This window comes from Pyrgilauda ruficollis, unplaced genomic scaffold (genome assembly GCF_017590135.1).
Source record: "Pyrgilauda ruficollis isolate IOZ18807 unplaced genomic scaffold, ASM1759013v1 scaffold15, whole genome shotgun sequence".
In the NCBI taxonomy this organism is placed as follows: Eukaryota; Metazoa; Chordata; class Aves; order Passeriformes; family Passeridae; genus Pyrgilauda; species Pyrgilauda ruficollis.
Window position 1 is genome coordinate 13,503,732 of NW_024513654.1, and position 14,661 is coordinate 13,518,392.

At 47.0% G+C, this 14,661-nt stretch overlaps 1 protein-coding gene across 4 annotated transcripts in view; it reads left to right on the top strand.

Annotated features, from left to right (window-relative positions):
* The first annotated feature begins 13,868 nt into the window (after positions 1 to 13,868).
* Positions 13,869 to 14,661, top strand: part of LCOR (ligand dependent nuclear receptor corepressor) — a 90,666-nt gene continuing 89,873 nt past the window's right edge. For 2 of the 4 annotated variants that reach the window (XM_041460988.1, XM_041460994.1), the window contains exon 1: positions 13,873 to 13,969. In XM_041460988.1, coding sequence (XP_041316922.1) covers positions 13,873 to 13,969 — 97 coding nt within the window. Of the gene's footprint in view, positions 13,970 to 14,661 lie in introns of all 4 variants that reach the window. The other 2 variants (XM_041460989.1, XM_041460993.1) reach the window with 2 other exon arrangements.

Below are 14,661 nucleotides of genomic sequence, written 5' to 3' on the forward strand. Positions count from 1 at the left end.
TGATTCAGGCCTGAGGAAATTCTTGTATGCCTTAGAACTGGGCTTGTTTCTACAAATACTTTAGGTGATCTGAAGGTTTCTTTACAGCCTTTCCTCAAAACGGTGGTGCATCTGAAGGGGCAGGCAGGAATGGCTAGGGTTATAGGCAAAGTGGAGCTGGGCGTGGGGGATGTGTGCTGTCAGCAACCCCAGGAACCCCTGGGCATATGCTATTGCATGGACCTTGAGTGTGTGCATTTGGGCAGCCCTGTGAACATGGCATCACCCCAAATATGTGTGCTGCTGACTGTTGTGTGAACAAGGTTGTGCCCTTGTGTTCCTACAGCTGGGCTGCACATGGTCCCCTCTTCTCCCACTGCTCCTGTGGGTGAGGAAAGGCAGGGGGTATGAAAGCGTTTGTGTTGCCAAAAGAATTAACACCCTTCTGTTGTGCCCTATAAATCTTCTGAGTGTTAGAGGTTGGCTTTATTCCCCTGTGTTACAGTTTAATGGTTTCCGTTAGCAATAACCTGTCCCTGTGTTCTTGGTTATTGATTTAAGGTTTGTTGTGGAGGGTGTGAGTTGCAGAAAGGTGTTTTCCCGTTGTCCAGCCAGTGGCAAAGGCACTGTTGCAAAGAGGAGGCAGGAGCATGGAAAGCAGTGCACAGCCAGCTCTCTGGAAGTAGGGGTGCTGGTGGAAGCTGTCTGGAGAGAGCTGGGGACTGTGACAAGGAGCAGAACTTGGAGCATATGCTTCACCCTGGCAGGCAAGCCACAGGTGAGGAGCAAAGGTGAGGCTTTGTAGGAACCCCAGTTCTGTTGGAATCAAATCTGCTTCACCATAGGACAGCCAACCTTCCTCCTGCAAGCAGCAGCACCCTGTGCTGCCTGTGCGAGTGGCTCTGCCCCGAGGTGCAGCAGCCCGTGGCTGGGAACCGCACAGAGGGTGTTTTCCGTGAGGTCACTAAGCAGAGTTGGGATTTTCACTCTGTTTCTCTTCAAAGCACTCTCAGCCTTTCCCGTTCTGTTCCTGCTACAGACTCCAATCTCCAGCAGTTGTCCCTTCCTGCACCAGAGCCTGTTATTACAGTCTTCTGGAGCAAATCTTTAAGGGATTGATGCTGATATCACATCTTCCTTCTCCCTTTCCCTTTTCATTCTCTCTTGCGTTAGTATGTTCTGAACATGATCTCCAAGTTAGAAAGCAGCTAGAAGGGCATCCAAATTGGTTTTTCATAGTGGGTAAAACCCCCAAGATGAGGGACTTGTGCTCTGTGCATAAGCTGTTTTGGAGCCCATGTGCAGAAGGCAGTGGGGCAGCAGGAGAGTCTGACAGCAGCACTCCTTGCACATCTCTGCCCGGGGCTGAAGACTGCACAGCCCTTGTCCTCATTGCTTTGCAGAGCTCAACATTTTCTCAGCAACAGCACAGTCCCATATCCGAAGGAAAGTTTATTTTGGGACTGTGGAGCTGGATGCTGAGTACCCACATTTCTCTGAGGTGGGTGTGCTTTCCCACACTTAGTATATTCACATGAGAAGTTCAGCATACTCATCCTGAAAGCTGACAGGGAACCCCTGTAGGCAGAGATGCCAGGAAGGAACCTGGCTATGGTCCTTGCTGTTGACACCCATTCCAGAACCTGGGACCACCAGTCCTTGAGATTCAGACTTACTCAACACACCCAAGGGCTCAGAGCTCCTGACCCAAAGCAGAGGTTGCTGCTGTGGCATCTGCCTCCCCAGCCTGGGTTCCCTCCACCAGGAGCCTCACAGGGGTACCCAGCTCCAGGGTGCCTGCTGAGAGTGGCCATGGCAGTCTGCTGCTGGGATCAATGCTCGTGGGCTCACAGGAGCCCCAGAGAGCTGGGAGAGGTGCTCACCCTGCTTTGGCATGTAGCACCTGCAGGTTTGAGGCTGTCTCACTCTCACCACACTTCCTCTGTTCTCTTACACATTCCTCATCCTAAATCCCTGCCTGCCTGCCTGCAAATAAGCCCTGGAGGTCAGCCAGTGGTTGTGTGTCCTTTAAATCTGTGCTTGTACAGCTGAGAGCCTGGGTTAATGCCCCTGGTCCCTCTTACAGCCACTGCTGCAGTTACTGTGTGTGCTTGTTATACTGTGACTGCATTAGGCAGTCCTCCAGGGTCACCCTGTTGTCCAGTGTCTGCAGCTGGGAGTAAACACGCAGTGAACATCCTGTTGGTGCCTCTAGTCTGGACACCTGCTCCACTCACCTCACAAAGCAGGTGCTGCAAGTGCTTTCTGACTCCTCTCAGAAAAAGACCTGCAGCTATAACATGCTACAGGAAGCAGGTGGGAAGATTAAGGAACCATTGGTTTGCAGTTTGGCAATAGCAGAGAATTAATGAAAAAAAATTACATAAGGTCTAGAAAATAGATGTGAACTTGGGGAAGTAAAAACCCAAAGCAAAACAAAAAGGCCCCAGTCAAAACCACACACACACACAAAAAATGCAACCACAATTTTTCTGTCAATCTAGGAAAATTCCCTCCTGACCCTAATCTGGCAATAGCATTAAGCCTGATGTGTGAGCAGACCACTGGGACTGTAATGCTAGGAGCACCAATGCATGAGACGTAGAGCTTGCCTTTAGTTTCCCAAAGGAAGGAAAGCCTCAGTACCTTTAGGAGCAAATTAAGAGGGAAATTATATTCTTCATCATCACAATGACCAGCAGAAACCCAGAAGCCTGGGGTACGGCAACACTTCCTCCAAACACCCTTAGTATAGCTGACTTCTTGGCCAACCTGGATCTGTATCCCAGGCTGAGCTGCCCATTTCCAGGGCTCCTTCACTTACAAATTAATGGAGGGAATTCTATCAAAGTGTGTGTTAAAATGATGCAGGTTTTTCTGCCTCATTACCCTTCTCGGAAGGCTGGTCCAGAACATCAATCCTGGCAGGGGTATAAGCTCTCTAATTCACCATCTAAACTTATTAAATGCTTTTTGCCATTACTGTACATCTTACATATTTTCATAACAATTTTATGAAATTGTTATAAAACCACTGAAATTGTTATGAAACCACTGAAAAATAATATATTTTATTTCAGTGGTTCTTCAGAAATACATCTGTCCCCTCTCAGCCCGTCTGGCCAGAAGAAACCAAACTCTTTTAGTAGATTCTTAATCAGCTCGCGTTTGTTTGTTTGTCTCAGCATCCAAATAGTTTTTCTCTGTGCAGTGGAAATTTATCCTTCCTGGATGTAGAGCTGCAAGGATATTCTGGAGGAAGTCTCACAATGCCTTGCGCAATGGCAATAATGTTTCTGTCTCTGCTAAAAATAACTTGTCTGATGCATCCTAGCATAGTGCCATTTCTTTTTCACAGAAGCATCATGCTGCTGCTTCATATTCATCCTTCAGTGCAGTAAAGTCTTTTTATTCCTTTGGAGCTTTAATTTCATCAGTTTGTAGCAAATGTCCTTGCTGCTGGTCCCCAAGTGTTTAATCTGCCCTTTCTGCCATTAAATTTCACCCTGCTTTCCACATCCCTTGACAAGGTCAAGGTCCCCTTCTTCCCCTATGAGGAACTATTACTCTCAGCACTTGCAATACCTCCTAACCTTCTGCTCCCTCTGCATTTTGGGAGCTTGCACATGGCTCTTCTGAAATCACCAATGAATTTACTAGCCTGAATTTATTCTCAGAATCTGTGGTTAATACCTGTCCTGCAGCCTGGTCATGCTTGTGTCTGATGTAGCCTGGCCAGTTTCTCCTATATCTCCTCTCCAACCTTGGGACTGATCTTCACCTTTAGCAGCAGTTTCTTCTGGTTTGTAGTGCACCATCCTTTACTCTGAACTGAGTGCCTCAGCCTAAGAAACTGGCAGCCCCATCTAAGGGATTATTTCTATTGTGCTGTTCCTGTTTCACTAGGCATCTCCTCAATCCCCATGTTCTCCTCATCACCTTTACTGAAACAGAGTTAAACCCACTTTTGGGGTTTGATTGCAGCTGGTTTATGCGTCCTCTCCCCTCACCTCTCTCCTTGCAGGGGTACATTGGGTGTCTGCTCCTCCCTGCAGGTCTGTTCCCTGACTGATGGAGCAGGCTTCCCTTTCAATAAAGCTGTGTCTGAAATGATATTGTGTTTTACGTTATACTGAATCGATATGGAAATTTGCTTTCTGTCTTGTCAGAGGATATCTGAGCACTGCTATTCTGGCACGGTTTACTGCCTGGCATTCACTGTGAAATTAAAGGCTCCTCTAATGGCACAGTTCCTACTCTTTATCCATCTTGTAGCCTTGAAGACAGTGCAGTTTATTCTCAGGACTATGTCTGGTGTATATGCAGCCAGCTCCTGAGCATAACTGTGCAGGGTCCTTTCTATCACCCTTTCACACACCTCCTCAGGACATCTTATCCATGTCATTCCCTTTTATGTCCTTACAATGACCTGATTTACTAGCAGTGCCTCACGACTTCCTGCTCTCCTCCTACCAACCAGGTGCTGCCAGCCAGCTTCTACTCCCGCTTATCTCTGCGGCTTTGTTCCAGGTGGCACACTCTGCCTGTGCCAAGCATTCCAACGCATGCTGGGATGCACTATCCTCTGGCTCAACACCTTTCCAGTATGCCAACACTCTGGCTTGCCTGATGTGGCCACAGCAAATGACAAAACTTGGGGGGAAGACTACAAAATCAGTAGCATAGGCTGTGACAAAATCTGAGAAGGAGAAAAAACTTGTATGAGGAATGGATGACAGAGATAAAGGACATGGTGTTTGCAGTTTAACCTCAAAAGATTCTGGTTAGGGGATGACAGAGCCTTAGAAGATAACGCTGGTAGGACAAATGGCTTAACACCTCTCAGCTTAATTCAAGGGAGACCCACAAGTCCGTGTGAAAATGCTAAACAAGGTAAATTGAGTGTGTGAAGGCTTAGTCGATGGGTGAGTTACAAGGTTGTGAAATTGTGTACGATATCAATATAGCATACAAGCACTGTTCCCAGGTGAACTGGTATTAGAAACTGCATCTTCAAATAGCATATTTTTAGAGGCAGGAAGTATGTAGACAAGTAGCAGAAAATACACTTTTTCAGTTACCAAGAGACAGTGGGAGCTTGTCCCTAAGTAAAGCAGCTCTTCTTCAAGTACCTGGGGGTAAAGTGTTTCCTCAGTCCCACTCATTCACTAGAGCAATGCTGCATAAGCTCAGGAAGCAGGACCTTTCCAGCTCTAGCCATGCAATCCAGAGCAGACATGACTGACAGCACCATTCAGATGGCCTGGAGCACGATGTCTATCACCCATCAAAGGACTTGTGAAGTGCGCAAAGAACATCGATGGTGTGGTGCAATGAAGATGTGGAGACAAGGCAATGTCTGTGTATCAGAACTTCCAAGACCTGTGATTGCACTTAGCCTGTAGGCAAAGCACTCAATTTGTTATAAGTGAATGAGAGATGATCATAATGTTTGGGGAAACACCTGGTAAAATGAATGAACTACTTCAGGCTAAATTTGGGTTTTTATAGGCTTTGAAGTCTGGCTAAGGGACAGTTAGACCTCACTGTGGTCCATTTTCACCAGTGGACAAGAATGAGTTCTACCTACAATCTCATGTGAATGAAGAGACCTGCAGGATGTATCTGCTCATGAATTGTAGCTGCCACTGGAGAAAAATTAATAAATCAGACTCCTCCGGATCTGGTGGAGGCAGACTTCAGAGAAGGCAATGCTATTAATGGCCCAGATAAAAGGAATAGGTCAGAGCAGGACAGGATCTCTGGAGTGCCAATAGCAACCAGGGAAAGAGGGGACAGCAGCCAACACCACTTACTGCTATGGACAGGTGTTCTCTTAATCCCCATCTCTATCAACATCTCTAAACATTTCCACGTGATAGCAAGGTTGGTGAATCCATAACCCCTCCCAGATGCACAAGCTGGGCTCAGTTTTGTCTTTGTATTCTCTCTCTCCTGGTGCTTTGACTAGTGGCTAATTCCTCAGACCTCGGTGCTTCCCATTTGATTATTCACTTCAGAGCTATCTATTAATGAAATGTAAGTTAACAGGGTTAAAACAGGTTAGTTAACAGGTAAGTTAACAGGTTAAAATCTGGTTTGGGACCCTCAGCTACCACCTTATTATTTCAACAATATTTCCCTCAGCATGCTAGAAGCCACATGTTGGAGTGAGGCAATTACAAGGCTGGCCCCAAACTTGAGTAGAAATTTTACATATATCCATTGCTTTTAAACCACAGCTAAAAAATGTTTGGATGTCCACAACTGTGCTTAGCGATAGTAGCCTCTAGTCAAGGTAATTTTTCTGCACTGTTCTTCCCTTAAAGCCCTCTGTTGGGCCCCTGACTGTCTGTAGGCTTCCCCCTACTGTGTAAACACGTTTTTGTTAGTAATCTTCATGTTTTTAGAAAGCTGCTATTTGAAAATTACTTTGGCTGGCTTAAATGTGTTGGTTTGTGGGGTCTCATTATTTATTTATTTATTTAACTTGGCAGACTTTGGGATTTTCTGTATTTCTTCTTTGGCTATACTCTTTTTTGAAGGATTTTTTCCCCCTTCTAAATGTCATCTTTGTTCTACTGATTAACTGTGCCAGACTTTGGGTTATTTATTACTTTAGTTTGTTGTTAGGGTACTTTGAGTGATGCCATATTTAAAGCTTTAAATGACGGATCTCAATGTCATTTGTCCTTTCATCAGCTACCTAAAAATTCTTCTTAACTACTCTGCTGACTTCTACACTTATTCCCTTTGGAAGGAGAATATGCTCATCTCCCTTTTAAAGTACATTGCACTACAGTGTACTTTTCTGTTGCTTTTTCCTCCCTGGCTACAATACTGGATTTGAGCACACTGTGTTTGTAAAGACAAGGTGACTCTTCATTATTACATTTCATACTCCCTCCTATGTACTACTTGTGACTAAATCAAGAGTTCATCTTCTGCCTGGCTCCTCTGAGTATTCATTCTAAGAAATATCCATTTATGAGAGCTAAAAATGTAGTCTTTGCATCATTCTTTGACATGGTGTCTACCCAGTTTGTATGGGGGAAATTAATGTCTCCCATTATCATTATGTTTTCTCCCCTGACAACCTCTCAAGTACTTCAGCTTTTCATTCGACTATTCTAATCAGGTGGTCAATAGTTTATGCTCAGTATCACTCAGGCACATGTCAATGCAAAATTGTTCTCTAGCAGTTTAAACAACATCCCAGGTGTGCTTTTTTCTCCCTCTTTCCCCCCTCTTTTTCTTTTCTTTTCTTTCCTGAACCTGGACAAACACTCTGCTACTAGCCTGAATAATTTTCTGTGGCTTCATATCTTGAGCTGCTATTCTGGCAATCATTTTCCTGCTGAAATGAGACAAAACCTTACATTAGCCTGGGTGGGTTTTTTGTTCTGTTTCTTTTGTTGTTGTTTTTTTTTTTAAATAAAATTCACATGTTTGATTTTTCGGTCTGGACTTTGCTCCATGAAAATGTCTTCTTTCACCAGCTGTTTTTTCAGTTTGCTGAACGTACTTGAAAGAAAACTTTTGTCACCTTGGAGAAGGGTGGAGATATTTTCTATCTGCATGCAGTCCCCCACCTCTTCTGTAATGCAAGAAGTACTTTGTGCTCATTGCTCATAAAAATTAGCTTACTGTGTATGAAGACACTGAGTTTTTTTATACCTATACTGTTCTTCCCAGGGTGATGGGTATGGTGACCATTTCCCTAATTTCCTCAATCTCCATTCAGAAACTGCAGAGCGTTTGCCATTTTTCACTTCTTGATTATGAGAGCCAGTTTAAGCAGAACATAGTACACTGCATCAAGTAAGTCAGTGGTTTCATATCTGAAAAGCTTTGAAGTCCTTGATTAGCCACTTGTCACTGAGCCTCCAGCACCTCCAGCACCCCCTCATGCTTTTACGGTGACCACAAACTTGTTTAACATTGAGCAGAGTTTTGAGTGTGGCTGTTGAGTGTAGAACATGAACATCTGAAGCTATTTTGAGTACTGCCTTCATTCTTGTACTGTATATGTAAAGAGATTTTATGATGAGCAACTTTAAAATTTCAAACTCTTTGCACCCTTTATTTTGGAGACACTGTACCTGTCAAGTTGCTGGTGTGGAAAACTTGTAAGGTGCAATTGCTTGTTCTACATGCCTGTCTCTTAGGATGCACCAAGCCTCCATTGGAGTTACCTGCATGTTTGGTTGAATTAAAATTTTGTTGTTTCCTGTTTCTACAGCATTTATAGTTTTGGCCAAGCTCCTTAATGACAGACACACAAAGATGCTAATCACTGCGCTAAGAGTTTTGGAACTATACTGTGATTTGCCACCATTCTCGTAAATTTCATAGAATCAGACCAAAGTTGATAAGTTCCTATGAATTTCCTGACAGTCAGCAGTGGCATAGACAAAAAATAGCTGATCCTGTTCCCTTAAGTGAGGAAAAAGCAGAAACCAGCAGTTTTCTATTTCTTTGGCTGCAAAATGGCTGAAGCATCATGCACACATATGACCAACAGTGCTCATGGATGTCTCACACAAAGAATTTATGCTTTTTGTATGCTAGGGATGGTGGCACTGGAGCAAAGCATTCACAGATTCACAGAATGACCAGGCTGGAAGAGACCTTCAAGATCATTGAGTCCATCCCATGCCCTAGCACCTCAACTAAACCATGGCACTGAGTGCCACATCCCATCTTTTTTTAAACACATCCAGGGATGGTGACTCCACCACTTCCCAGGCAGGCCATTCCAGAACTTTAACACTCATCCCATGAAAAACTTTTTCCTAAAATCCAACCTATATTTCCCTTGATGCAGCTTGAGACTGTGTCCTCTGGTTCTGTCAGTTGCTGCCTGGTGAAAGAGACCAACCCCACCTGACAAGAACCGCCTTTCAGGAAGTTGTAGAGAGTGATAAGGTCACCCCTGAGTCTCCTTTTCTCCAGGCATTCAGAGCATGAGAACTGACTCAAGTCATGCTGCAGTCTCAAGTCAAACATGTTGTGGACAACTTGGCTGTTCCAGTTCCAGCTCTACCCTGGTTTCAGGTGAATGTTTCCTCATCCCCTAGAAACAGTTACAAGCTGACCTGGTGTTCACCTTGCTTCAGGGTGCATCACCCTTCCTTTTATTACAAAGATGATCTTTTTTAGTCCATTTATTCAACTGTCCAGCTTTCCTGTTCCTTTAAAGGGGATAAACTCCCTGCTGTAAACCCCAGATTATTCCCATCCACCTTACAAATCTATTGCTTTCTATTTCTATTAATATTATAATTTCTGACAACACATTGTCTTGTGCCCCGAAATCCATCCTAAACTTAATGAATATCTCTCTGCTTTCAGGCTGATAGTCTGTCCATCTTTAGTGAAGCTGCTATTACATGTGACAATAAACCCCTTTGAAAAAGAGATCAAATTGCTTCTCTCTTCATCCATCCTGCACACACTCTGTAGTGCTTCTCAGGCTCCTGCCCAGCAGTGTAAGTCACAGTGTGTTTCCCTTACTGCTATCTGTGGATCATTGTATATGTTGCTCTGTGCTGTTGTCAATGCCCTCTTGTCTGCCAGTGTCATCTCTTGCAGGATGTACAGTTGTACTCATTGTGTCAAAACCTGGCCCACAAACTTTGCATGGACGGAGTGACTTTTGGTGCTCAACAAATGCTAAACATGTTGTCAAAGGTTAATTTTATGTCTCTTCCCACTGACTTGGGTGGACTTTCCAAAGTGCGGTGTTCCTTTTGCTGGACAGTCTCCTTGGCCTGTGATCAGTCATGGCCTCCTCCATGATGCCACTTTCTACCTCTTTAGGATTTATTTAGGTGTAGGCTCACACACTTTTGTATGAGCTCCTCCCTGCAGTGGGCATGGCACAAGCATTTGGACTTGGCTTGCGTTATTTTAACTGTGTAATCCAGTTTGCTGCAGGGAATAATCCTGTTCTGGCAAGAAAACTGAAGAGTTAGTATCTCTCTCTCTCATTGCGATAAATCATTTAACAAAGGTGATATATTGGAATTATGCCACATTCCTCAGAAGAAGGCATGTTTCTCCCTAACTTCACAAATAAGTGAGTCTTATTTGTTGCTGTACTTGAAGGGATGTAGCCTGTGTTTGCTTCTGCTTGGCTGGGGCTTCTCAGAGGACTGGGTCACTCCATTCAAAAGCTTGCAGAGTCTGGATAGAAGCAGAGTTTGTGTGATCCGTTAAATATACTTTGCTGATAATGGGCAGAGGGTTACAAATTTGAATTTGTGCTTTTTTCTCACTTGTCTTTGTCATACTTATGGTTCAGTGCTTCCTTCCTGAGACTGTGGTACCTCACATTTCCACTGGACAGATATCTTTCTCACCATTCTGTGCTTCCCACACTATCTCTCCACAGCAGGAGTTCTGCCTAATCTGGGCCCTCTCCAGTATGTGACGTGTTACCTAGTGAGAAATCCCAGAGTCCTGGTCTGGGACCCACAACAAGGGCTGACTGAAGCCAAGGAAGCTACAACACATCCACAGACTCTTTTGTACCCTCTTTCTGAGGGGTCAGTCACTGCACTTGGCAACATGCTACTGCCTGGAACAGATTGACAGAAGAGGTTTGCTGAAATACCCACTTAAGAAAGAGGATAGTCCAAGACTGCTTGTGCAAGTCTCACTTTACTGCAGCTGGCCCCTTTCATTCAGACATCTGCTGTGCTGATGGAAAAGGTGCCATGTTCTGAATGGTGTTGCCTTGAACATCAGCCACACAAGAATCAGGCAAAACGGCAATTTAGAGTCTATCCCCTTCTCCCATTCTGGTGTATTCTTTCTGCAGGACCACGGAAGGAGGCAATTAATGGGAAAAGAGGGTAAATCATGTTTCTACTGAGTCCCCTAAAGGTCATGCAATTCTATAGGGCCATTTTTAACTCACTATTTCCCCACTTCTGGCATATCTGGGGCTGTAATGATACTGGGTGTGGTGCAAGACTGTGGGAAGACAGGTTTCTGCTCAAATGTCTTTCTGAATATTCTCTGTTCTTATGGCAAAACGGATGTTGGAGAGACCTGCTGTAGGATCTGCCCTGAAAGTCTTACCTCTGAGATGCCAGGCCCTGCTCGGTGTTAAGCGAAATTGTCTGCAGCTCATTAACATCAAAGCATTATCTCCACTGGGCTGGGTGGCTCGGTAGTAACCAGCAGACGGACCAGAGAACAGCTACGCTCTCCACTAAGCTTTGCCTGCAAACAATTAACATCAAAGGGGAGCCACTGTGAAACAGGGGGAAAACAACGTTTCAAATGTAGCAAGTCTCATGGCTCATGGGAAATGAGGGGAGGCCAAAGCTGTGTCCCAGCTAGAGAGCTTGTGCTGAGGCTTTTACAGGAGCAAGTACAGGAGCGGCTGCTGGGGCCTGTTGATGGTCCTGGCCAGGAAAATGGTGGCTCCACTTTGGTTTAACAAACCTGCCTAACCATGCTGGTGGCAGCATGGTGCAAGCTCTGGTTTATCAAACCTGGTCCAGCCTAACTCTAGGATCAAGTCAGATCTGCCCATTGCCTTGGCAGTTTCATGATTACTCACTTAGCTGTCACTCTTGACGAGACCCTTGAGGCCAGTCCCACTGTTCTTTATACCCTTTTTCTCCATCTCCCTGAACATAAAAGTTTTAGCTTGTGATTCTAGATGCTGCTGCTCTTTTATAAAGTGGACCTTGGCCCTTTGTTTGCTCCTTCCCACAGGAGGCCTGTGGTATTAAACCATTTTTTAGATTACAGGACTGTTGCCTTTCTCTAGCTCTCAAACAGCTTCTTCTGCTTCATGTACTGGATCTTCTGGTTCATGCTTTCCTCATCCTCTTTCTCCCTGCTTTGGTGGTGGGTAAGAAATAGAAAATTGTTCGTATTTATCATGCTACCAGTCTGTGATTAGCTCTGGGAAGGGCAATACATTATAGAAAATTAATTAATTTTTATATGGGTCCCAGTCAGGAATTAGAAGCTTTATGGTAGGTTCAATACCAGCACAGGGTAGAACCATGGAGCTGTCTCAAAGAGTTTGCTATCTAAACATCAGCCTAAGAACAGAGGATTGCAAAAAAACCCCATAACTAGAACTCTCTAATAATTAGTGCTGGGAGTCCACTCACTGTTCTAGCTGCCATGCAGACTGCGGATAGGAGTTACCTGCTGGAGTTTAGACCATTTATGTTGCAATCCCTTTGTTTAGATTATCTGCCTCTCAGAAAATGCATACTTCTGTGATTAGTACAGTGCCTAACAGACTTAGGAACTCAGGCTCTAGTGAAAGATATGCCTGAGTTGAATGGAGATTCCCCACTTCTGGATATGAAGACATGTAGACCCCAATGGCTCATCACATTGAAAAAAGGGTGGAACAAACACCAGGATATCATCAACAATTGGAATGAGATGCAGCTAAGGGGATCATTCCTGACCAGGGGTGCCCAAAGAGCTTTCCTGCTCTGTGTGGTATAGAAATTCTCCATAGGTCATGCTTTCCCTGTTTTCACTGTTAATGGCTTTCAAACCAAGACTGGGATTCCCTAAACCTGTCTACTCTGCTCGTGAAAACAAGCTTCACCTTGCCCTCCTTGCATGGAAGCTGCATCTTGAAATGGGCTTTTGACTCTTGCTACTCTGTTTGCTGTCTGCTCTGGGAAGTTTCACCTCCTACAGTAAGAAATCATCCTCTGACTTCCTCCAGGAGAGTATTAAGAGACAACCAATAATCTTTCCTTATACTACCATTGGCCTTCAGATAGCTCTGTCCATCTTTTCCCCATTGCAACTTCCATGGTAGATTGGCAGAGCAAGTACACCTTGGGTTTGCATTCCTTTTGCTGGACTAGCCAAACTGAGCTGTCCTGGTCTCCTTTTGTAGGACAGGTTCATTGCTGTCCTACCTGCCCACACCAAGTGCCTCTTGGAGTTCCCTTTGAACAGGACAGGTGGCTTACTGCAGCTACAATAGCACCTGAACAGTAGCTCAAACAGTTCTTTCTGTCCAGGAAATACTATCTGGGACATCCTAATACTGCAGCTGCATTTGACCAGCCAGCTTTCCACAGCCAACTTTGAGCTCCTTGCCTTTTTAACTCCCTAATCATGTGTGGCTAGGCAAGATGAGAGTAAAGGCTCTAGTGGTTAGGGTGGGGAAATAAAGGCTCATGTACCTTCATCTCTGGCCTTATGGCAAAGTTTGGAGTAAGAGATTTCACTTTACAGTCCTATCCCCTGAGCTTGAAAGAACCCGTTTCTGGTGTTCCTGTCCTCCTGCACGGGCACCAGGCAGTGCCATGCCTTCTCTAGACTGTCAATGTATTCCCTGCTTGCTGTCATAACTGGTGGTACTACATCGCCAGCACCCTTACAACACCTGAGCTCACCTGGTGGGAGGGCCTTGTGCTTGTGGTGCAAGGCTACAGCACAGGAGGTGGCCGAGTCATGGAGTGGTCACTGCAGGACCTCCCGGCCACTGCAGGCACACGTGCCTTCCCTTTGCATCACAGCCACCAACAGACCTGGTGGTTTTATAACTACACGCTGCAGCAGATGAGATTTCATCTCTTGCAGATGGAAAACCATGTGATCCCGTCAGGACTGAAATGGCCCCTCAAGGAGGGATTGCAGCTCTGGGCACAGTGAGCCCTCAGGAGTGGGCTGTCCCTTCAGGACACGGTGACCCCTGAGGACACGGTGACCGCTCACGGGTGGCGTGTCCCCCCGGGACACAAAGCCCTCTCAGAGCACGCTGACCCCTCAGGCCGTTCCCGCTCCCTCACGAAAGGCTCCGGGATTGCACAGCGCCCCTTAGCGGACGGGTGCGGCGCCGCCGCACGTGCGAGCCGCCACCGCCCCCGCCCCGCCCCCGCCCAGAAGATGGCGAGCCCGTGCGGGCGGCAGCAGTGCTCCATCCAGAGGCGCGGCGTCCGCCACCAGCTCGATTCGTGGCGACACAAGCTCATTCACTGTGTAGGTGAGGGACGGCGGCGCGGCGGGGAGGCCGGGCCGGGCCCCGCGGCGGCGGGAGGCTCCGCCGGAGCGGGGACCGTGAGACGAGCGGCGCCGCGGCCTGCGGGCCCGCCCCGCTCCCCCTCCCCGTCTGCCGCCGTGAGGCGCCGCGCCGGGCCGGGCCCCGGGCCCGGCGAGGCGGGAGGGAGCGAGGCCGCGGAGCCGGCGGGAGGAGCGGCGGGGAGGCGGAAAGTTGTGGATCGCGGTGCCGGATTGCCGCCGTGAATCCGGAGCGGGGCCGCGGGGTTAAAAGGATGTGTGATTGCTTTTCTCTTCTCCCTCCACCTCCTTTTTTTTTTTTTTTGAGTGGGCTGTCCCTTCAGGACACGGTGACCCCTGAGGACGCGGTGACCGCTCACGGGTGGCACGTCCCCTCAGGACACGGTGACCCCTGAGGACACGGTGACCGCTCACGGGTGGCGTGTCCCCCCGGGACACAAAGCCCTCTCAGAGCACGCTGACCCCTCAGGCCGTTCCCGCTCCCTCACGAAAGGCTCCGGGATTGCACAGCGCCCCTTAGCGGACGGGTGCGGCGCCGCCGCACGTGCGAGCCGCTGGGGGACGGGCGGCGCATGCGCGGGGCGGGGAGCGCGCCGAGCGCGAGTGGGCGTGCCAGAGCGCGGCGCGCGCGGCCCTCCCTCCCTCCCCCCCGCCCCG